The 25111-nt window shown below is 50.4% G+C and overlaps 1 protein-coding gene across 8 annotated transcripts in view; it reads left to right on the forward strand.

Annotated features, from left to right (window-relative positions):
* Positions 1–25111, forward strand: part of EPHB2 (EPH receptor B2) — a 103846-nt gene that overhangs the window by 24549 nt on the left and 54186 nt on the right. For all 8 annotated transcript variants that reach the window (XR_011315460.1, XM_069741337.1, XM_069741338.1 and 5 more), the window contains exons 2-3: positions 4616–4680; positions 11909–12593. Coding sequence is in view for 7 of the 8 variants with exons in the window: in XM_069741337.1 (XP_069597438.1) it covers positions 4616–4680; positions 11909–12593 (750 nt within the window). In the remaining variant the exon portion in view is untranslated. The remainder of the gene's footprint in view (positions 1–4615; positions 4681–11908; positions 12594–25111) is intronic.

Raw genomic sequence — 25111 nt, forward strand, 5'->3', positions numbered from 1 at the left:
ACTCATCAGACCAAAGCACAGATTTCCACTGGTCTAATGTCCATTCCTTGTGTTCTTTAGCCCAAACAAGTCTCTTCTGCTTGTTGCCTGTCCTTAGCAGTGGTTTCCTAGCAGATATTTTACCATGAAGGCCTGCTGCACAAAGTCTCCTCTTAACAGTTGTTGTAGAGATGTATCTGCTGCTAGAACTCTGTGTGGCATTGACCTGGTCTCTAATCTGAGCTGCTGTTAACCTGGATAAACTTATCCTCAGAAGCAGAGGTGACTCTTGGTCTTCCTTTCCTGCGGCGGTCCTCATGTGAGCCAGTTTCTTTGTAGCGCTTGATGGTTTTTGCCACTGCTCTTGGAGACACTTTCAAAGTTTTCCCAATTTGTCGGACTGACTGACCTTCATTTCTTAAAGTAATGATGGACACTCGTTTTTCTTTGCTTAGCTGCTTTTTTCTTGCCATAATACAAATTCTAACAGTCTATTCAGTAGGACTATCAGCTGTGTATCCACCAGACTTCTGCACAACACAACTGATGGGCCCAACCCCAGTTATAAGGCAAGAAATCCCACTTATTAAACCTGACAGGGCACACCTGTGAAGCGAAAACCATTCCCGGTGACTACCTCTTGAAGCTCATCAACAGAAGGCTGGTTTCACACTGCGTTAGTGTGACCCGTTTAACGGGCTACGTTACACCGCGGCATAACGCGGTGTAACGTAGTCCGTTAACGCCGCCATTATTTTCAATGGTGGATGCATCGCTAGCGCACGCACACAACGGGCGTCTGCTAGCGATGTGCCGTCATTGAGTGAAGGACCCGAGACGCGGGCTGCAGCGTTTCCGCCACTAGCTAGCAGAGGCTCAATCTGCGCTAGCGCTGTGCAAACGTTGGCACTTGCGCTAGTGCAGTCCGTTTAACGGATGTGTTGAACGGACTGCACTAACGCAAGTGTGAACTTAGCCTAAGACATATTTTCAGTTGTTTCACACTTTTTTGTTAAGTATATAATTCCACATGTGTTAATTCATAGTTTTGATGCCTTCAGTGTGAATGTACAATTTTCATAGTCAAGAAAATACCGAAAAATCTTTAAATGAGGTGTGTCCAAACTTTTGGTCTGTACTGTATATGCCTGCGCCCCCTCTTCTCCTTCCTCTGGTCGCTGCCTGCGCCCCCTCTTCTCCCTCCTCTGGTCGCTGCCTGCGCCCCCTCTTCTCCTTCCTCTGGTCGCTGCCTGCCCCTCCTCTTCTCCCTCCTCTGGTCGCTGCCTGCGCCCCCTCTTCTCCTTCCTCTGGTCGCTGCCTGCGCCCCCTCTTCTCCTTCCTCTGGTCGCTGCCTGCGCCCCCTCTTCTCCCTCCTCTGGTCGCTGCCTGTCCCTCCTCTTCTCCCTCCTCTGGTCGCTGCCTGTCCCTCCTCTTCTCCCTCCTCTGGTCGCTGCCTGTCCCTCCTCTTCTCCCTCCTCTGGTCGCTGCCTGCCCCTCCTCTTCTCCCTCCTCTGGTCGCTGCCTGTCCCTCCTCTTCTCCCTCCTCTGGTCGCTGCCTGTCCCTCCTCTTCTCCCTCCTCTGGTCGCTGCCTGTCCCTCCTCTTCTCCCTCCTCTGGTCGCTGCCTGTCCCTCCTCTTCTCCCTCCTCTGGTCGCTGCCTGTCCCTCCTCTTCTCCCTCCTCTGGTCGCTGCCTGCCCCTCCTCTTCTCCCTCCTCTGGTCGCTGCCTGCCCCTCCTCTTCTCCGTCCTCTGGTCGCTGCCTGCCCCTCTTCTCCCTCCTCTGGTCGCTGCCTGTCCCTCCTCTTCTCCCTCCTCTGGTCGCTGCCTGTCCCTCCTCTTCTCCCTCCTCTGGTCGCTGCCTGTCCCTCCTCTTCTCCCTCCTCTGGTCGCTGCCTGTCCCTCCTCTTCTCCCTCCTCTGGTCGCTGCCTGTCCCTCCTCTTCTCCCTCCTCTGGTCGCTGCCTTTCCCTCCTCTTCTCCCTCCTCTGGTCGCTGCCTGTCCCTCCTCTTCTCCCTCCTCTGGTCGCTGCCTGTCCCTCCTCTTCTCCCTCCTCTGGTCGCTGCCTGCCCCTCCTCTTCTCCCTCCTCTGGTCGCTGCCTGTGCCCCCTCTTCTCCCTCCTCTGGTCGCTGCCTGCCCCTCCTCTTCTCCCTCCTCTGGTCGCTGCCTGCCCCTCCTCTTCTCCGTCCTCTGGTCGCTGCCTGCCCCTCTTCTCCCTCCTCTGGTCGCTGCCTGTCCCTCCTCTTCTCCCTCCTCTGGTCGCTGCCTGTCCCTCCTCTTCTCCCTCCTCTGGTCGCTGCCTGTCCCTCCTCTTCTCCCTCCTCTGGTCGCTGCCTGCCCCTCCTCTTCTCCCTCCTCTGGTCGCTGCCTGCCCCTCCTCTTCTCCCTCCTCTGGTCGCTGCCTGCCCCTCCTCTTCTCCCTCCTCTGGTCGCTGCCTGTGCCCCCTCTTCTCCCTCCTCTGGTCGCTGCCTGCCCCTCCTCTTCTCCTTTCTCTGGTCGCTGCCTGCGCCCCCCGCAGTACCCTTAAGCTCATGCATCATGTGAGTGGCCAGTTTCAACATGGCGGCCGCGCTGCGCTCTCCTGATAGTGTGATGAAATGGTGCTGATTACGGGGGAGGGAGAACACTCTCAGAAGAGCGGTGCGGACACAATGGTGCATCAGACTTGGGGTCCAGGGTTAGAGTGGTCTTCATTTTAGTAATAGCGGCTGCATAATGACCCCTGAGCTGGGGCTTACATGGACGGCGGGGGAGGGGAGTTGTGTGATGTGGTGGTGAATCCATCTGCATGTGAACCCTCCGGAGCCGGCCACGTGGTGTGGTGATGAGCATCCATTTCCACTGCTCGTGAACACGTTGGCTGCGGTGCCTCAGATTTACTAGACCTTTGCAGCCCAGCCGTCATTGTTTCCTGCAGACCTTAGACATCTGATTGCTCACGTCAGCGGCGACTGTACAATTGTACCTTCTGGCGGTGCTGGGGTTAATGGTATCTGTGATGGGCACATGCCACGCAGCGGGCAGGGCGTCCCCCAGCAACGCGCCGCAGTGATGAGTATGCGAGTGGTCCTGGATATCCTCCCGTTCCATCGCTGGACACAGCCCCACTGCTGTGTTGAAATTGGTGTATCGCCTGATGCCCGCTCCTGCAGCGATGGCGCCATAATGCAGAGACATGCGGACAAGAGTGCAGTGATGGGAGTCAGCGCCCCTTCAGTCGCAGCCATGTGGAGGCCGTAAGCGCACTGATAAACATTTAGTCTGTGTCCGGCTCCTGCGCGTCATGTTCTGGAAAGACTGAAGACCTTGGAGAACAGGTCATTGTTGTACCCTTTGCTTTTCCTCTCTGCTGGCTAGTTGGGCCCCTGGTATGCTGCCGCTGTCTGGTTGGGGCCCTCATAAGCTGCTTTCCGTCTGCTGACTCGTTGGGTTCCTAAGGAGCTGCCCCTGGCCAGGTCCCTGGGATGCCGCCCGTTCCTCCTGGCTGGTTGGGGCCCTGGGATGCCGCCCGTTCCTCCTGGCTGGTCGGGGTCCTGGGACGCTGCCTGTCCCTCCTGGCTGGTCGGGGCCCTGGGACGCCGCCTGTCCCTCCTGGCTGGTTGTGGCCCTGGGACGCCGCCTGTCCCTCCTGGCTGGTCGGGGCCCTGGGATGCCGCCTGTCCCTCCTGGCTGGTTGTGGTCCTGGGACGCCGCCTGTCCCTCCTGGCTGGTTGTGGCCCTGGGACGCCGCCTGTCCCTCCTGGCTGGTCGTGGTCCTGGGACGCCGCCTGTCCCTCCTGGCTGGTTGTGGTCCTGGGATGCCGCCTGTCCCTCCTGGCTGGTTGTGGTCCTGGGATGCCGCCTGTCCCTCCTGGCTGGTCGTGGTCCTGAGACGCCGCCTGTCCCTCCTGGCTGGTTGTGGTCCTGGGATGCCGCCTGTCCCTCCTGGCTGGTTGTGGTCCTGGGATGCCGCCTGTCCCTCCTGGCTGGTCGTGGTCCTGGGATGCCGCCTGTCCCTCCTGGCTGGTCGTGGTCCTGGGATGCCGCCCGTCCCTCCTGGCTGGTTGGGGCCCTGGGACGCTGCCCGTCCCTCCTGGCTGGTTGGGGCCCTGGGACGCCGCCCGTCCCTTCTGGCTGGTTGGGGCCCTGGGACGCCGCCCGTCCCTCCTGGCTGGTTGGGGCCCTGGGACGCCGCCCGTCCCTTCTGGCTGGTTGGGGCCCTGGGACGCGGCCCGTCCCTCCTGGCTGGTCGGGGCCCTTGAACACCGCCCGTCTCTGCTGACGTGTTTGTGCTGAGCTCATAATGGCTCCGTGTCGGTGACTGCAGAGTGAATGTGGCCTGTATGATGAACTGGGGCCGAGGCTGCCATGTTTTGTGAGTATAACATCCAAATTATCATTACTGCAAACGGAGAATCAAGGGCTGTGATTGGAGGGTGTTGTAGTTGAGGGGTCACCGTAGTAAACAATATCATAGTGGGGTGCTGTCGTGGTTTATAGGAGGGGTCTGCACTGCGGTCATATAGGAGGTGTCTGCGCGGAGTTATATAGGAGGGTCTGCAGTCCTTGGGTCACTTGGTGAGGGTGGTCCGCCTCTGTTCTGTGATCATGTGACCTCGCCCTCTCATTGATTTTTTTTTTTTGTCTGTGTTTTTCAGAAACGTTAATGGATTCCACGACGGCGACGGCGGAGCTGGGCTGGACCGTGCACCCGTTATCGGGGGTGAGTGGGCTGACCCGCGTCCTGGACAAGCCGCGCACGGTGTGACACCAGAGGCTTTGTTCACAGGCAGCAGTTTCTTTTGCAGCGAACATCCGCTCTGCTGGCAGTAAAAACGCTGCGTTCATAATGCGGTTACTGCAGAGCTTGACACTGATCTCTCCTTCAAACCACATATCCAAGCCCTTTCCACTTCCTGCCGACTTCAACTCAAAAATATTTCACAAATCCGTACATTCCTAAACCAAGAATCTGCCAAAACCCTAGTCCATGCCCTCATCATCTCTCGCCTCGACTACTGTAACCTCCTGCTCTGTGGCCTCTAACACTCTCGCACCCCTCCAATCTATTCTAAACTCTGCTGCCCGACTAATCCACCTGTCCCCCCGCTATTCCCCGGCCTGTCCCCTCTGTCAATCCCTTCACTGGCTCCCCATTACCCAGAGACTCCAGTACAAAAGCCTAACCATGACGTACAAAGCCATCCACAACCGGTCTCCTCCATACATCTGTGACCTCGTCTCCCGGTACTTACCTACCCGCAACCTCCGATCCTCACAAGATCTCCTACTCTACTCCCCTCTTATCTCCTCTTCCCACAATCGCATACAAGATTTCTCTCGCGTATCACCCCTACTCTGGAACCCTCTACCACAACACATCAGACTCTCGCCTACCATCGAAACCTTCAAAAAGAACCTGAAGACCCACCTCTTCCGACAAGCCTACAACCTGCAGTAACCACCGATCGACCAAACCACTGCACGACCAGCTCTATCCTCACCTACTGTATCCTCACCCATCCCTTGTAGACTCTGAGCCCTCGCGGGCAGTGTCCTCTCTCCTCCTGTATCCTCACCCATCCCTTGTAGATTGTGAGCCCTCGCGGGCAGGGTCCTCTCTCCTCCTGTATCCTCACCCATCCCTTGTAGATTGTGAGCCCTCGCGGGCAGGGTCCTCTCTCCTCCTGTATCCTCACCCATCCCTTGTAGATTGTGAGCCCTCGCGGGCAGGGTCCTCTCTCCTCCTGTATCCTCACCCATCCCTTGTAGATTCTGAGCCCTCGCGGGCAGGGTCCTCTCTCCTCCTGTATTCTCACCCATCCCTTGTAGATTCTGAGCCCTCGCGGGCAGGGTCCTCTCTCCTCCTGTATCCTCACCCATCACTTGTAGATTCTGAGCCCTCGCGGGCAGGGTCCTCTCTCCTCCTGTATCCTCACCCATCCCTTGTAGATTGTGAGCCCTCGCGGGCAGGGTCCTCACTCCTCCTGTACCTGTTATGACGTGTATTGTTCAAGATTATGTATACCCTCCTCACATGTAAAGCGCCATGGAATAAATGGCGCTATAATAATAATAAATAATAATAATAGCTTCTCTGGGGGAAAAAGGAAGCGAAAATGCTGCATGTGAACAAAGCCTAAAAGTGCTGTAAGAGTTACAAGGTGAAGACCGGCCTCCGCCTGGAACTCATGGCTGCCGGAGACATTGGGGGGCAATAGCCAGGCTCTGGTTATTGGGGGCGGTAGCCGGGGCTCTGGTTATTGGGGGCGGTAGCCGGGGCTCTGGTTATTGGGGGCGGTAGCCGGGGCTCTGGTTATTGGGGGCGGTAGCCGGGCTCTGGTTATTGGGGGCGGTAGCCGGGGCTCTGGTTATTGGGGGCGGTAGCCGGGGCTCTGGTTATTGGGGGCGGCAGCCGGGGCTCTGGTTATTGGGGGCGGCAGCCGGGGCTCTGGTTATTGGGGGCGGCAGCCGGGGCTCTGGTTATTGGGGGCGGCAGCCGGGGCTCTGGTTATTGGGGGCGGCAGCCGGGGCTCTGGTTATTGGGGGCGGCAGCAGGGGCTCTGGTTATTGGGGGCGGCAGCCGGGGCTCTGGTTATTGGGGGCGGCAGCCGGGGCTCTGGTTATTGGGGGCGGCAGCCGGGGCTCTGGTTATTGGGGGCGGCAGCCGGGGCTCTGGTTATTGGGGAGGGGGGGCTCAGTCTCCCTTCCGCCTGATCTCCTTGCCTGGTTTTGCAGTCCTGTCTCCTCTCGCCCACCCCCAGAGCGGAGCTGAGGAGGCTGGGGGTTATTGTTCTCGTCTCCAGCGCTTGGCATGTTAATTAGAGGAGCAGGATAAAGGCCGAGGGTCCTAATTAGCACAGGGGGCACCTGCCTGGTGCGAGGACTCTGGGATTAGTCAGGCCGCCATGCTTCCTGGTGACAGTCGCACAATGCGGCCTCGCTCCCTTCCCCCTCTGGTCTCTTCTGCTTATTTGGTAGCGATACTTGCAATGGAGGCAGGTTGTCATGGCAGCCAAGTAACAGCACAAAGTGGGGGGGATGTTACCAGAGACCACCAGAGACACTAGTCCTATTTTTAACCCTTCCATTTTGCAACTCATTTTCGCTTTTGTCTCCTGCTTTTCGTGTACTTTCCAGCGGTCGTGTGAACGCAGGTGTTTCGTGGGACGGTTTCTACTTCTGAATGACATCGTTCACATTGCCATATAATTTACTGCAAAACGTGCAACGAAATGGCGAAAAAAATCCTAATTTCCGCCATTGTTTCTGAGCTTTGTGTTGTCAGCATATGATCTGCGGTTGTGACCCGGAGCCAACAGTATCCCAGTCGTGGCGATTTCTGCCGGGTCTGGTGTTTCTGGGCCTGTAACTGCTCCTCGTCCGCTGTGGCCAGGTCTGGTGTTTCTGCGCCTGTGACTGCTCCTCGTCCGCTGTGGCTGGGTCTGGTGTTTCTGCGCCTGTGACTGCTCCTCGTCTTCTGTGGCCGGGTTTGGTGTTTCTGTGCCTGTGACTGCTCCTCGTCCCCTGTGGCCGGGTCTGTTTTTCGTGTGCCTGTGACTGCTCCTCGTCCGCTGTGCCTGGGTCTGGTGTTTTTGTGCCTGTGACTGCTCCTCGTCCCCTGTGGCCGGGTCTGGTGTTTCTGCGCCTGTGACTGCTCCTCGTCCGCTGTGGCTGGGTCTGGTGTTTCTGCGCCTGTGACTGCTCCTCGTCCGCTGTGGCTGGGTCTGGTGTTTCTGCGCCTGTGACTGCTCCTCGTCCGCTGTGCCTGGATCTGGTGTTTCTGCGCCTGTGACTGCCCCTCGTCCTCTGTGGCCGGGTTTGGTGTTTTTGTGCCTGTGACTGCTCGTCCTCTGTGGCCGGGTTTGGTGTTTCTGTGCCTGTGACTGCTCCTCGTCCGCTGTGCCTGGGTCTGGTGTTTCTGCGCCTGTGACTGCTCCTCGTCCGCTGTGGCTGGGTCTGGTGTTTCTGCGCCTGTGACTGCTCCTCATCCGCTGTGGCTGGGTCTGGTGTTTCTGCGCCTGTGACTGCTCCTCGTCCGCTGTGCCTGGATCTGGTGTTTCTGGGCCTGTGACCGCTCCTCGTCCGCTGTGCCTGGATCTGGTGTTTCTGTGCCTGTGACTGCTCCTCGTCTGCTGTGGCCGGGTCTGGTGTTTCTGGGCCTGTGACTGCTCCTCGTCCCCTGTGGCCGGGTCTGTTTTTTGTGTGCCTGTGACTGCTCCTCGTCCGCTGTGGCTGGGTCTGGTGTTTCTGCGCCTGTGACTGCTCCTCGTCCGCTGTGCCTGGATCTGGTGTTTCTGGGCCTGTGACCGCTCCTCGTCCGCTGTGCCTGGATCTGGTGTTTCTGGGCCTGTGACTGCTCCTCGTCCTCTGTGGCCGGGTCTGGTGTTTCTGGGCCTGTGACTGCTCCTCGTCCGCTGTGGCCGGGTCTGGTGTTTCTGCTGGGCCTGTGACTGCTCCTTGTCCGCTGTGCCTGGGTCTGGTGTTTCTGTGCCTGTGACTGCTCCTCATCCGCTGTGCCTGGGTCTGATGTTTTGCACATGTGACTGCTCCTCTTCCACTTTGGCCAGGGCAGGTGTTTGCAAGCCCTGTGATTGCTCTTTGTCAGCTGTGCTTGGGTCTGGTGTTTCTGTGCCTGTGACTGCTCCTCATCCGCTGTGGCCGGGTCTGGTGTTTCTAGGCCTGAGACTGCTCCTCGTTCGCTGTGGTTAGGTCTGGTGTTTCTGTGCCCTGTGTCTGCTCCTTGTCCGCTGTGCCTGTTTCTGCGCCTGTGACTGCTGCTCGTCCTCCGTGGCCGGATCTGGTGATTCTGCGCCTGTGACTGCTCTTCTTCCACTTTGGCCATGGCGGGTGTTTGCAAACCTGTGACTGCTCCTTGTCCGCTATGCATGGGTCTGGTATTTCTGTGCCTATGACTGCTGCTCGTCCTAAGTGGCCGGGTATGGTGTATCTGCGCCTGTGATTGCTCCTCGTCCGCTGTGGCTGGGTCTGGTGTTTCTGCGCCTGTGACTGCTCCTCATCCGTTGTGCCTGGGTCTGGTGTTTCTGTGCCTGTGACTGCTCCTCATCCGTTGTGCCTGGGTCTGGTGTTTCTGTGCCTGTGACTGCTCCTCGTCCGCTGTGGTTAGGTCTGTTGTTTCTGCGCCTGTGACTGCTCGTCGTCCGCTGTGGTTAGGTCTGGTGTTTCTGTTCCTGTGACTGCTCCTCGTCCGCTGTGGTTAGGTCTGGTGTTTCTGTTCCTGTGACTACTCCTCGTCCGCTGTGGTTAGGTCTGGTGTTTCTGGGCCTGTGACTGCTCCTCGTCCGCTGTGGTTAGGTCTGGAATTTCTGCGCCTTATGACTGCTTGTCGTCCGCTGTGGTTAGGTCTTGTGTTTCTGTGCCTGTGACTGCTTCTCGTCCGCTGTGGTTAGGTCTGGTGTTTCTGTTCCTGTGACTGCTCCTCGTCCGCTGTGGTTAGGTCTGGTGTTTCTGTGCCTGACTGCTCCTCGTCCGCTGTGGTTAGGTCTGGTGTTTCTGTGACTGACTGCTCCTCGTCCACTGTGGTTAGGTCTGGTGTTTCTGTTCCTGTGACTGCTCCTCGTCCGCTGTGGTTAGGTCTGGTGTTTCTGTGCCTATGACTGCTCATCCGCTGTGGCCGGGTCTGGTGTTTCTGTTCCTGTGACTACTCCTCGTCCGCTGTGGTTAGGTCTGGTGTTTCTGTTCCTGTGACTACTCCTCGTCCGCTCTGGTTAGGTCTGGTGTTTCTGGGCCTGTGACTGCTCCTCGTCCGCTGTGGTTAGGTCTGGAATTTCTGCGCCTTATGACTGCTTGTCGTCCGCTGTGGTTAGGTCTGGTGTTTCTGTGCCTGTGACTGCTTCTCGTCCGCTGTGGTTAGGTCTGGTGTTTCTGTTCCTGTGACTGCTCCTCGTCCGCTGTGGTTAGGTCTGGTGTTTCTGTGCCTGACTGCTCCTCGTCCGCTGTGGTTAGGTCTGGTGTTTCTGTGACTGACTGCTCCTCGTCCACTGTGGTTAGGTCTGGTGTTTCTGTTCCTGTGACTACTCCTCGTCCGCTGTGGTTAGGTCTGGTGTTTCTGTGCCTGTGACTACTCCTCGTCCGCTGTGGTTAGGTCTGGTGTTTCTGTTCCTGTGACTACTCCTCGTCCGCTGTGGTTAGGTCTGGTGTTTCTGTGCCTGTGACTGCTTCTCGTCCGCTGTGGTTAGGTCTGGTGTTTCTGTTCCTGTGACTGCTCCTCGTCCGCTGTGGTTAGGTCTGGTGTTTCTGTGCCTGACTGCTCCTCGTCCGCTGTGGTTAGGTCTGGTGTTTCTGTGACTGACTGCTCCTCGTCCACTGTGGTTAGGTCTGGTGTTTCTGTTCCTGTGACTACTCCTCGTCCGCTGTGGTTAGGTCTGGTGTTTCTGTGCCTGTGACTACTCCTCGTCCGCTGTGGTTAGGTCTGGTGTTTCTGTTCCTGTGACTACTCCTCGTCCGCTGTGGCTGGGTCTGGTGTATCTGCGCCTGTGACTGCTCCTCATCCGTTGTGCCTGGGTCTGGTGTTTCTGTGCCTGTGACTGCTCCTCGTCCGCTGTGGTTAGGTCTGGTGTTTCTGTTCCTGTGACTACTCCTCGTCCGCTGTGGCTGGGTCTGGTGTATCTGCGCCTGTGACTGCTCCTCGTCCGCTGTGGTTAGGTCTGGTGTTTCTGTGCCTGTGACTGCTCCTCGTCCGCTGTGGTTAGGTCTGGTGTTTCTGTGCCTGTGACTGCTCCTCGTCCGCTGTGGTTAGGTCTGGTGTTTCTGTGCCTGTGACTACTCCTCGTCCGCTGTGGTTAGGTCTGGTGTTTCTGTGCCTGTGACTGCTCCTCGTCCGCTGTGGTTAGGTCTGGTGTTTCTGTGCCTGTGACTGCTCCTCGTCCGCTGTGGTTAGGTCTGGTGTTTCTGTGCCTGTGACTGCTCCTCGTCCGCTGTGGTTAGGTCTGGTGTTTCTGTGCCTGTGACTGCTCCTCGTCTGCTATGGTTAGGTCTGGTGTTTCTGTTCCTGTGACTGCTCGTCGTCCGCTGTGGTTAGGTCTGGTGTTTCTGTGCCTGTGACTACTCCTCGTCCGCTGTGGTTAGGTCTGGTGTTTCTGTGCCTGTGACTGTTCCTCGTCCGCTGTGGTTAGGTCTGGTGTTTCTGTTCCTGTGACTACTCCTCGTCCGCTGTGGTTAGGTCTGGTGTTTCTGTTCCTGTGACTGCTCGTCGTCCGCTGTGGTTAGATCTGGTGTTTCTGTGCCTGTGTCTGCTCCTTGTCCGCTGTTGCTAGGTCAGGTCTTTATGCGCCAAGAGCTTATGTTTGCGCTGATATTTTTTAGACTTTTTAACAACCAACCTTTTGTAGAAAGTAGAAGCTTAGATACACAGGAGAGGATCACATTCTTTCTGCTAAGCCAGTGTATCTGCTCTGTGGCGGGTGACTGGTACGAAGACAGTTGGTGGTGGGTGACTGGCACGGTGCTTTCCACGGTCTCAAGGGGGTTACTGGCATGGAGGCTGCATCAGTCAAAGGCGGGTGACTGTCACGACGGTTATCGGCGGGTGACTGTCACGACGGTTATCGGCAGGTGACTGGAGTGGAAACATGGAGGCTGCCGCAGTTGGTGGTGGGTGACTGTCATGGAGGCTTCCTTGGTCGGGGACTTGTGATTTATGGGGAGTCCTGCCCGTTGCCCTGTTTGTGGCATGCCATCCCCCTTCCATGGGTCCTGGACAAGCTCCCAATCCTTGTGAAGGTTTCTTGGATGCAGATCTCCTAGAGCCCAGGGTCCCAGACTGCTTGAGACAGTGTGGCGGTGCCCAGGGTTGAAGATCCATTTTCTCCTTATGAGTTTGATGTTTTCATTGTCCATGTTATCCATCTCCTGGTGTAAATCCTGTGGAGATTGAGGGTTGTAATCCTACCTGTGATGGTATGCTCAAGCTGTACATTCCTCTCTTGCAGTGGGAAGAGGTGAGTGGTTACGATGAGAACATGAACACCATCCGGACCTACCAGGTGTGTAACGTCTTCGAGTCCAGTCAGAACAACTGGTTGAGAAGCAAGTACATCCGGCGTCGTGGAGCGCACCGCATCCACGTGGAGATGAAGTTCTCTGTCCGGGATTGCAGCAGCATCCCCAATGTCCCCGGCTCCTGTAAAGAAACCTTTAACCTTTATTATTACGAATCGGATAGTGACTCTGCCACCAAGACCTACCCTCTCTGGATGGAGACCCCTTGGGCCAAGGTGGACACCATAGCTGCTGACGAGAGCTTCTCCCAGGTGGATTTGGGTGGACGGGTGATGAAGATTAACACAGAGGTTCGCAGTTTTGGCCCAGTTTCTAAGAATGGATTTTACCTGGCGTTCCAAGACTATGGTGGCTGCATGTCTCTTATCGCCGTGCGAGTTTATTACCGGAAGTGTCCGCGGGTGATTCAGAATGGTGCAGTATTCCAGGAAACCTTGTCTGGAGCAGAGAGCACGTCTTTGGTGGCAGCTCGAGGGAGTTGTATATCCAACGCGGAGGAGGTGGATGTGCCGATCAAACTGTACTGTAATGGGGATGGCGAATGGCTGGTGCCGATCGGGCGCTGCATGTGCAAAGCCGGCTACGAGTCTGTGGAGAACGGAACTGTGTGCAGAGGTAAATATGGAGGACTGAATGCTATATTTCATGCAGGGTATGAGGGCTGTATATTATATGTGGTATATTACATGGAGGCTATTAGGGGTTGTATACTATATGCAGTCTATTACATGGAGGATATGAGGGCTATATATTATATGTGATATTTCATGAAGGATATGAGGGCTGTATATTATATGTGGTATATTACATGGAGGATGTGAGGGGCTATATATTATATGTGGTATGTTACATGGAGGATGTGAGGTGCTATATATTATATGTGGTATGTTACATGGAGGATGTGAGAGGCTATATATTATATGTGGTATATCACATGGAGGACATGAGGGGTTGTATATTATATGTGGTATGTTACATGGAGGATATGAGAGGCTATATATTATGTGGTATTTCATGCAGGATATGAGGGCTGTATATTATATGTGGTATATTACATGGAGGATATGAGGGGCTATATATTATATGTGGTATGTTACATGGAGGATGTGAGGGGTTGTATATTATATGTGGTATGTTACATGGAGGATATGAGAGGCTATATATTATGTGGTATTTCATGCAGGATATGAGGGCTGTATATTATATGTGGTATATTACATGGAGGATGTGAGGGGCTATATATTATATGTGGTATGTTACATGGAGGATGTGAGGGGTTGTATATTATATGTGGTATGTTACATGGAGGATATGAGGGCTATATATTATGTGGTATATTACATGGAGGATATGAGGGCTGTATATTATGTGGTATATTACATGGAGGATGTGAGGTGCTATATATTATATGTGGTATGTTACATGGAGGATGTGAGAGGCTATATATTATGTGGTATTTCATGCAGGGTATGAGGGCTGTATATTATATGTGGTATATTACATGGAGGATGTGAGGGGCTATATATTATATGTGGTATGTTACATGGAGGATGTGAGGGGTTGTATATTATATGTGGTATATTACATGGAGGATATGAGAGGCTATATATTATGTGGTATTTCATGCAGGATATGAGGGCTGTATATTATATGTGGTATATTACATGGAGGATGTGAGGGGCTATATATTATATGTGGTATGTTACATGGAGGACATGAGGGGTTGTATATTATATGTGGTATGTTACATGGAGGATATGAGGGCTATATATTATGTGGTATATTACATGGAGGATATGAGGGCTGTATATTATGTGGTATATTACATGGAGGATATGAGGGGTTGTATATTATATGTGGTATGTTACATGGAGGATATGAGAGGCTATATATTATGTGATATTTCATGCAAGATATGAGGGCTGTATATTATATGTGGTCTGTTACATGGAGGACATGAGGGGTTGTATATTCTATGCGGTCTATTACATGGAGGATATGAGAGGCTATATATTATGTTGTGTATTACATGGAGGATATGAGGGGCTATATAGTGTATGTGGTCTGTTACATGGAGGCTGAGAGGGGCTGTATATTATATGTGGTATATTGCATGTAGGATAGGAGGGATTGTATATTATATGCGGTCCATTGCATGGAAGCTGCGAGGGGCTGTATATTATATGTGGTATATTACATGGAGGCTATTAGGGGTTGTATACTATATGCAGTCTATTACATGGAGGATATGAGGGCTATATATTATATGTGGTATGTTACATGGAGGATATGAGAGGCTATATATTATGTGGTATTTCATGCAGGATATGAGGGCTGTATATTATATGTGGTATATTACATGGAGGATGTGAGGGGCTATATATTATATGTGGTATGTTACATGGAGGATGTGAGGGGCTATATATTATATGTGGTATATCACATGGAGGACATGAGGGGTTGTATATTATATGTGGTATATTACATGGAGGATATGAGGGCTGTATATTATGTGGTATATTACATGGAGGATATGAGGGGTTATATATTATATGTGGTATGTTACATGGAGGATATGAGAGGCTATATATTATGTGATATTTCATGCAAGATATGAGGGCTGTATATTATATGTGGTCTATTACATGGAGGACATGAGGGGTTGTATATTATATGTGGTCTATTACATGGAGGATGTGAGGGGTTGTATATTATATGTGGTATGTTACATGGAGGATATGAGAGGCTATATATTATGTTGTGTATTACATGGAGGATATGAGGGGCTATATAGTGTATGTGGTCTGTTACATGGAGGCTGAGAGGGGCTGTATATTATATGTGGTATATTGCATGTAGGATAGGAGGGATTGTATATTATATGCGGTCCATTGCATGGAAGCTGCGAGGGGCTGTATATTATATGTGGTATATTACATGGAGGATATGAGGGGCTGCATATTATGTTGTCTATTACATGGAGGCTATTAGGGGTTGTATACTATATGTGGCATATTACATGGAGGTTATGAGGGCTCCTTATTATATACATGGTTGTCATAGATGTAGTGCTATGTATGAAGCCATCTCTTGAGAGGTGATGTCACCCTTCTAATGAACATGGAAGCTCGGCTTTATTACAACTTGGGAGAGGAACGAGCTCGCACCTCACTGCCGGGAACAGGTCATTAGAGTAGGTTATCTGCTGATGAACAGCCATGAAGTCTGCTCCGTGTGCACAAGAGGAGGCGACCAGTAAATAGACCTGTAAAGCTGCCTTCATTGTGAACGGCGCAGGTCCTATTCTGGTATTCTCGACATCTAACAAACTTATCACACTTGCATCACTGGGCGGTCGCCACATCCGCTCTATATTAATATCGGACAGATGGATGACTATATATGCCAAGCTTCCTATCCATGGAAAGCTAAACGCCTGATGGTAAATATGGCATTAATATCTCCCGCCTGAGCAGGGCTGTCGCCAGGAATTTCAGGTCCCCATACTGGCAACATATATTCTGGCCCCGTTGAGGCTCCGCCTCCACCCATCAAACCTTTCACAGTCACCACCACCCACTCTTGGAAAAACTCCACATCTCCACCACGTCCTCACCAGTCAGATATTAACCATTCCCATCGAACACCAGATCATAGCCAGAAGCTTTTATTTTGGCCAAAAGAATTTTTAAGTTCCCACCATAACAAGGTAGACTCTGTTGGCCGGGCCCTACTCTACTCTATCCTGTTAAACATTTCTTTAAAAACATGTACTCTTTTTAGGTATATTTTTATTTATTTTTCTCTAAGGGACTGTGTCACATAATTTTTTTTTTTAAATGACCAATAATACCACATACAAAGGACAAATACCGTCTCACTATGGCCGGACCACATATTACCACCACATAATGACCAAACAATGCCACATACAAGTGACAAATATCGCCACACCATGGCCAGATCACATATTACCACCACATAGTGACCAAATTGCTACAATTCTGATCATTAGTAAAAAAAAAGCCACAATACTAATATTACCATAAGTACCATTATACACAATAGCTCTGTACATAGTATACAGTCTATACTGTAAGTGTAAAGGTAATACAGTGTTCACCAGTGACATTATACTCAGGAGCTCTGTACATAGTGTATAGTGTCAAGGTACAGGTATGTCACGATTCACACCGTGACGTCACCCCTACGCCATGGATCGGGGTGACTTTAGGCCAACAGACGGCTATCACATGTGCAGGGGGGCTTATCTTAGTTATCCCTCCACTGCTACAATGTGATGAAAACACACACAAGGCTAACGGCCTATCAGTTTACAGCAGGGGCTTATTTTAGTTATCCCACTGCTCTGCAATATACCACGAACTGCAGGGATTTATGTATATCCCGCTTTACAGTTCCGCTTGAAAACTTGCAGCTCTCTGGCGCCCGCTTACCCTCAGGTCAGATTAGGTACTGCACCCTGGGTAATTAGTCGCCAGAAAGGCTGCCTGCTATGTACTGGCTATTGGGCACGCTGCAGCGAGGCAATATAACTAATCCCACTCAGGCAGGAACAATAATTATCAACGCCGCAGTCGCTACAACGACTCCCAACTACCCAGTACAAACCTATGCTGCCACCAGCTTCGATTAAACGGGTCCGAAGCTAACCCAAAACAGTAGCGTAATTCCCTTCAGAAGACTTGGGGTACGTTATAGGCTGAACTGGATGGACAAATGTCTTTTTTCGGCCTTACTAACTATGTTACTATGTTACTATGTTTTAGAGCAGGAAGAACGAAAACTAGTAATTAAAATATTTTTCTCCGAAAGATTAAGGCAGTGTTTCTAAAAATTATTACAAGGATGTTACAATAAGAGACAATTGAAAATATGTACAAGGTAATTATAAAAATAACAGAGGTTAAATGAGAAATCAACACTTACATGTGTTCGGGACATAGCAGGCAATCAGGCTAGTTGGCGGAGTTCCCATATATCCCAGTTCATCAGGGCTAGCAGTAAGGGCTCCTCAGGTAAGACTCACTGCTGGGTGCCTTGCCTAAAACTTATAGCTCAGCCTGGTGACATCACTAAAAGGGTTGGATTACCCAGACCCTCCCCTTTCATCAGACTTACCAAATTTAACACAAAGTTTTATAATGCTCTTAGCTCCACTCCAGAACATGTCAGAATCCACAGTATCTAGAGCAACTCTCCCAGAGCACATTCCCCAACTTCTAAACTTCGCAGCTGAATACAGATGTAGTTCGCTCTGGTTCTGTAACCTTTTCCTAAAAGGAGAGCTTCCCTCCACTAAGATCTGCGCCATTTCCGTGACATCAGGTTTATTACTTCTCTTGTTATTCCTTTTTATTGTATATTTTGTGACAAGGTCTCAGGTAAAGTACTGGAGGAGAGATATGTATCACTGAGGATGTTGGCTTCAGTGATATGAACCTGGGCAAAATATCCCAACACACTAAGGGTTTAATGGGCCATGTTAAGGGCTGGGTTTTTTTGTGAATAGCTGAAAAGTGGGTGGGAGTCTGTTCACCATATATCCACCCCAGGGTGGGTTTCTAGAAGGTTAAGGGTATGTTTCCACGTTCAGGAAACGCTGCGTTTTTGATGCTGCGTTGAGCCGCAGTGTCAAAAACGCAGCGTCCAGACGTTACAGCATAGCGGAGGGGATTTCATGAAATCCCGTCTCAACTATGCAGTAAAAGATGCATGCGGCAGACCCGCGGAAACGCACAAGCGGCGCGTCTTTTAAGAACGCAGCATGTCCTTACATTGCAGAAACAACGCAAGGACGGCGCAGGTGACCTGCCAGTGACCTCTGGTGCAGATTTGGTCAGGATTGTACCTGCATAAAATCCTGATCAAATCCTGATGCAATCCTGAATGTTGACACATACCCTTATAGTCCGCCTTCTGAGACATTCAGGGTTCAGTGTGTCTGTAGATGGGCGCTCCAGAGCTGGGCTTGTGGTAATGAAATCTGGATCTGGCTGTTTTCCCTGAGAGGGCTGATCTCCGCAGCCAGACTGTGCTATATGGGGTATTGTTGTGAAGCCAGTAAGGCTATGCTCTCTGTACTTCACTTTGCCTAGGTTTCTACCCTTGTAATAAACCAGTGGAAGATGATAAATGTCCCTGTGTCCTCCTCTGTGAGCCGGCCTCCTGCAATGCTGTACTCTTTTGTGGTATATGTGTACACTGTACTTTCAGAATGGAATGGCTGTGACCGCCTCGCTCTGTGAACTGCACCCTTGGAGCCGTACGCTACCTGTGACTGGTCCCATCGGCCATATAAGCGATTGGTGGCAGCGAGATGTCCTAGGTTATTTCAAAGCTTTGCAGTGACAGTACCAGTGTATGTATGGGTGTATGTATATATAATGTATATATACTGTGGTATATTACATGGAGGCTACGAGGGACTGTATATTATATGTGGTATATTACATGGAGGCTACGAGGGGCTGTATATTATATGTGGTATATTACATGGAGGCTACGAGGGGCTGTATATTATATGTGGTATATTACATGGAGGATACGAGGGGCTGTGTATTATATGTGGTATATTACATGGAGGATACGAGGGGCTGTGTATTATATGTGGTATATTACATGGAGGCTACGAGGGGCTGTATATTATATGTGGTATATTACATGGAGGCTACGAGGGGCTGTATATTATATGTGGTATATTACATGGAGGCTACGAGGGGCTGTATATTATATGTGGTATATTACATGGAGGATATGAGGGGCTGTATATTATATGTGGTATATTACATGGGGGATACGAGGGGCTGTATATTATATGTGGTATATTACATGGAGGCTACGAGGGGCTGTATATTATATGTGGTATATTACATGGAGGCTACGAGGGGCTGTATATTATATGTGGTATATTACATGGAGGCTACGAGGGGCTGTATATTATATGTGGTATATTACATGGAGGCTACGAGGGGCTGTATATTATATGTGGTATATTACATGGAGGATATGAGGGGCTGTATATTATATGTGGTATATTACATGGGGGATACGAGGGGCTGTATATTATATGTGGTATATTACATGGAGGCTACGAGGGGCTGTATATTATATGTGGTATATTACATGGAGGATATGAGGGGCTGTATATTATATGTGGTATATTACATGGGGGATACGAGGGGCTGTATATTATATGTGGTATATTACATGGAGGCTACGAGGGGCTGTGTATTATATGTGGTATATTACATGGGGGATACGAGGGGCTGTATATTATATGTGGTATATTACATGGGGGATACGAGGGGCTGTATATTATATGTGGTATATTACATGGAGGCTACGAGGGGCTGTATATTATATGTGGTATATTACATGGAGGCTATGAGGGGCTGTATATTATATGTGGTATATTACATGGAGGCTACGAGGGGCTGTATATTATATGTGGTATATTACATGGGGGATACGAGGGGCTGTATATTATATGTGGTATATTACATGGGGGATACGAGGGGCTGTATATTATATGTGGTATATTACATGGAGGCTACGAGGGGCTGTATATTATATGTGGTATATTACATGGAGGATATGAGGGGCTGTATATTATATGTGGTATATTACATGGGGGATACGAGGGGCTGTATATTATATGTGGTATATTACATGGAGGCTACGAGGGGCTGTGTATTATATGTGGTATATTACATGGGGGATACGAGGGGCTGTATATTATATGTGGTATATTACATGGGGGATACGAGGGGCTGTATATTATATGTGGTATATTACATGGAGGCTACGAGGGGCTGTATATTATATGTGGTATATTACATGGAGGCTATGAGGGGCTGTATATTATATGTGGTATATTACATGGAGGCTACGAGGGGCTGTATATTATATGTGGTATATTACATGGAGGCTATGAGGGGCTGTATATTATATGTGGTATATTACATGGAGGCTACGAGGGGCTGTATATTATATGTGGTATATTACATGGGGGATACGAGGGGCTGTATATTATATGTGGTATATTACATGGGGGATACGAGGGGCTGTATATTATATGTGGTATATTACATGGGGGATACGAGGGGCAGTATATTATATGCAGTCTATTACATGGAGGATACCAGAGTTGTATATATACAGTTGTGGCCAAAAGTATTGACACCCCTGCAATTCTGTCAGATAATACTCTGTTTCTTCCTGAAAATGATTGCAATCATAAATTATTTATTATCTTCATTTAATTTGTCTTAAATGAAAAAACACAAAAAGAATTGTGGGAAAAAAGGTAGAGACGGCGCATAAGGGAGTACAGTAGAAATAAGAGAAATGTGCGATACCACAGCACATGGAGGCGCTAGTATTGCACATTTCTCTTATTTCTCGTGTTCTCCCTTATGCGCCGTCTCTACCTTTTTTCCTATCTACTGTTTATATCGGGTGGCGTCTACCTGTTTCGAGTCAAGCTGCAAAGGGTTTTCTTTTGGTTCAGTAAAGGTACCGTCACACATAGCGACGCTGCAGCGATACCGACAACGATCCGGATCGCTGCAGCGTCGCTGTTTGGTCGCTGGAGAGCTGTCACACAGACCGCTCTCCAGCGACCAACGATCCCGAGGTTCCCGGTAACCAGGGTAAACATCAGGTTACTAAGCACAGGGCCGCGCTTAGTAACCCGATGTTTACCCTGGTTACCATCCTAAAAAGTAAAAAAACAAACACTACATACTTACCTTCCGCTGTCTGTCCTCGGTGCTCTGCTTCTCTGGTCTGGCTGTGAGCGCCGGGCAGCCGGAAAGCAGAGCGGTGACGTCACGGCTCTGCTTTCCGGCTGACCGACGCTCACAGCCAGAGCAGGAGGAGTGCAGAGCACCGAGGACAGAGAGCGGTAGGTAAGTATGTAGTGTTTGTTTTTTTACTTTTAGGATTGTAACCAGGGTAAACATCGGGTTACTAAGCACGGCCCTGCGCTTAGTTACCCAATGTTTACCCTGGTTACCAGCGAAGACATCGCTGAATCGGTGTCACACACGCCGATTCAGCGATGTCTACGGGGAGATCCAGCGACGAAACAAAGTTCTGGACTTTCTTCCCCGACCAGCGATCTCCCAGCAGGGGCCTGATCGCTGCTGCCTGTCACACTGGACGATATCGCTAGCGAGGACGCTGCAACGTCACGGATCGCTAGCGATATCGTCTAGTGTGACAGTACCTTAAGCGCTGGTGAGTTTATTATTTTACAAAAAGAATTGTCCTAAAGCCAAATTGGATATAATTCCACACCAAACATAAAAAGGGGGTGGACAAAAGTATTGGCACTGTTCAAAAAATCGTGTGATGCTTCTGTAATTAGTGTAATTAACAGCTCCTGTAACTTACCTGTGGCACCTAACAGGTGTTGGCAATAACTAAATCACACTTGCAGCCAGGTGACATGGATTAAAGTTGACTCAACCTCTGTCCTGTGTCCTTGTGTGACCACATTGAGCATGGAGAAAAGAAAGACCAAAGAACTGTCTGAGGACTTGAGAAACCAAATTGTGATGAACCATGAGCAATCTCAAGGCTACAAGTCCATCTCCAAAGACCTGAATGTTCCTGTGTCTACCGTGCGCAGTGTCATCAAGAAGTGTAAAGCCCATGGCACTGTGGCTAACCTCCCTAGATGAGGACGGAAAAGAAAAATCGACAAGAGATTTCAACGCAAGATTGTGCGGATGTTGGATAATGAACCTCGACTAACATCCAAACAAGTTCAAGCTGCCCTGCAGTCCGAGGGTACAACAGTGTCAACCCGTACTATCCGTCGGCGTCTGAATGAAAAGGGACTGTATGGTAGGAGACCCAGGAAGACCCCACTTCTTACCCCGAGACATAAAAAAGCCAGGCTGGAGTTTGCCAAAACTTACCTGAAAAAGCCTAAAACATTTTGGAAGAATGTTCTCTGGTCAGATGAGACAAAAGTAGAGCTTTTTGGGCAAAGGCATCAACATAGAGTTTACAGGAGAAAAAAAGAGGCATTCAAAGAAAAGAACACGGCCCCTACAGTCAAACATGGTGGAGGTTTCCTGATGTTTTGGGGTTGCTTTGCTGCCTGTGGCACTGGACTGCTTGACCGTGTGCATGGCATTATGAAGTCTGAAGACTACCAACAAATATCGCAGCATAATGTAGGGCCCAGTGTGAGAAAGCTGGGTCTCCCTCAGAGGTCATGGGTCTTCCAGCAGGACAATGACCCAAAACACACTTCAAAAAGCACTAGAAAATGGTTTGAGAGAAAGCACTGGAGACTTCTAAGGTGGCCAGCAATGAGTCCAGACCTGAATCCCATAGAACACCTGTGGAGAGATCTAAAAATGGCAGTTTGGAGAAGGCGCCCTTCAAATATCAGGGACCTGGAGCAGTTTGCCAAAGAAGAATGGTCTACAATTCCAGCAGAGCATCGTAAGAAACTCATTGATGGTTACCAGAAGCGGTTGGTCGCAGTTATTTTGGCTAAAGGTTGTGCAACCAAGTATTAGGCTGAGGGTGCCAATACTTTTGTCTGGCCCATTTTTGGAGTTTTGTGTGAAATGATCAATGTTTTGCTTTTTGCTTCATTCTCTTTTGTGTTTTTTTTATTTAAGACAAATTAAATGAAGATAATAAAACCAAAGAATTTGTGTTTGCAATCATCTTCAGGAAGAAACTGAGTATTATCTGACAGAATTGCAGGGTGTCAATACTTTTGGCCACAACTGTATGTTGTATATTACAAGAATATGAAGGATTGTATATTATGTGGTTAATTACATGTACGATGAGAGCTTTATATTATATTTGGTATATTACGAGGAGGCTACGAGGGGCTGTATATTACATGGATGAAGTGAGGTCTGTATGTTGTATGTGGTATATTACATGGAGGATACGAGGGCTGTATAGTGTATACAGTGTGTGCCCCTTCTTGATTTTCTATACTTTTGCATGTTTGTCACACTTTAAGATTTATATTTGTTTGGTGATATGAAATATTAGACAAAGTTAACACCGTAACCACAAAATTCAGTTTATAAATGAATGACTTTATTACTAAGGGAAAAGAGATGAAAACCTACAGGGCGCTGCGTGAGAAAGTGACTTGGCAGTGTGTCAGTAATGGTGGGGGGTGGCATTTCTTTGGAGGGCCGCACAGTCCTCCATGTGCTCGCCAGAGGTAGCCTGACTGCCATTAGGTACCGAGATGAGATCCTCAGACCCCTTGTGAGACCATATGCTGGTCCGGTTGGCCCTGGGTTCCTCCTAATGCAGGACAATGCCAGACCTCATGTGACTGGAGTGTGTCAGCAGTTCCCACAAGATGAAGGCATTGAAGCTATGGACTGGCCGCCCGTTCCCCAGACCTGAATCCGATTGAACACATCTGGGACATCATGTCTCGCACCATCCACCAACGTCACGTTGCACCACAGACTGTCCAGGAGTTGGCGGATGCTTTAGTCCAGGTCTGGGAGGAGATCCCTCAGGAGACCATCCGCCACCTCATCAGGAGCATGCCCAGGCCTTGTAGGGCGGTCATACAGGCACATGGAGGCCACACACACTACTGAGCATCATTTCCTTGTCTTGAGGCATTTCCACTGAAGTTTGATCAGCCTGTAACTTCATTTTCCACTTTGATTTTGAGCATCATTCCAACTCCAGACCTCCATGGGATATTAGTTGTGATTTACGTTGATCATTTTTAGGTTTTATTGTTCTCAACACATTCCACTATGTAATGAATAAAGATTTACAACTGGAATATTTCATTCAGTGATATCTAGGATGTGGGATTTTAGGGTTCCCTTTATTTTTTGGATATATTATACACCTGGCCCCGCTCATGTTCCATGTAATAAATACGTAAATTATATATGTGTGTATTAGCCCCCACCCTGTGCCCCATCCATCGTTCCTACAGTCTCCACGCCCTTCTCCTCACCAGCTACAGATTTTCCACCCCTCTCATTGACTCCTGATTGCCCCCATCCCCTCATCCCTCACTGGCTCCTTATTACCCCTTATTGGTTCCTGATCCCCTCCCCTCTTGTTGGTTCCTTAGTGCCCCCTTCCTTGGTTCCTGATTGCTCTCCCCCACCCTCATCTACTCCCGATTGCTCCTTCTCAATTCGTGATTGCTCTCTTCCCCCTTCCTCGGCTCCTGATTGCTCTTTCTCCCTCCTCGTTGGCTCCTGATTGCTCTCTTTCCCCCTTCTCAGCTCCCGGTTGTTCTTTTTCCCTCTTGTCGGCTCCTGGTTGTTCTTTCCCCCCTCGTCGGCTCCTGATTGCTCTTTCTCCCCCCTCGTTGGCTCCTGATTGCTCTCGTTCCCCCTTCTCAGCTCCTGGTTGTTCTTTCCCCCCTCGTCGGCTCCTGATTGCTCTTTCTCCCCCCTCGTCAGCTCCTGATTGCTCTCTTTCCCCCTTCTCAGCTCCCGGTTGTTCTTTTTCCCTCTTGTCAGCTCCTGGTTGTTCTTTCCCCCCTCGTCGGCTCCTGATTGCTCTCTTTCCCCCTTCTCAGCTCCCGGTTGTTCTTTTTCCCTATTGTCTGCTCCTGGTTGTTCTTTTCCCCCTCGTTGGCTCCTAATTGCTCTCTTTCCCCCTTCTCAGCTCCCGGTTGTTCTTTTTCCCTCTTGTCTGCTCCTGGTTGTTCTTTCCCCCCTCGTCGGCTCCTGATTGCTCTTTCTCCCCCCTCGTTGGCTCCTGAATGCTCTCTTTCCCCCTTCTCAGCTCCTGGTTGTTCTTTCCCCCCTCGTCAGCTCCTGATTGCTCTCTTTCCCCCTTCTCAGCTCCTGGTTGTTCTTTCCCCCCTCGTCGGCTCCTGATTGCTCTCAGCTCTTGGTGCTTCCCTCCTCATTGGACCCTCCTTCCTTAGGTTATGTAGCTGGGGTTTCTCTTGGGATCTGTCCCTGGTTGGAGGGGCTCAGCTACCACTTGTCTCCTGACAATATTGGAGCCTCGATGATGTCCTAGAGAACTGATGGGCGCTGTGTGGGGAGACTGAAGAATGCTCTTGTCCATACGTAGCCTTCCATGTTTTGGTGCTGTCCAGTCTGGGCTTTAAGCCATGGTGC

The sequence above is a fragment of the Ranitomeya imitator genome, chromosome 10 (assembly GCF_032444005.1).
Source record: "Ranitomeya imitator isolate aRanImi1 chromosome 10, aRanImi1.pri, whole genome shotgun sequence".
NCBI lineage: Eukaryota > Metazoa > Chordata > Amphibia > Anura > Dendrobatidae > Ranitomeya > Ranitomeya imitator.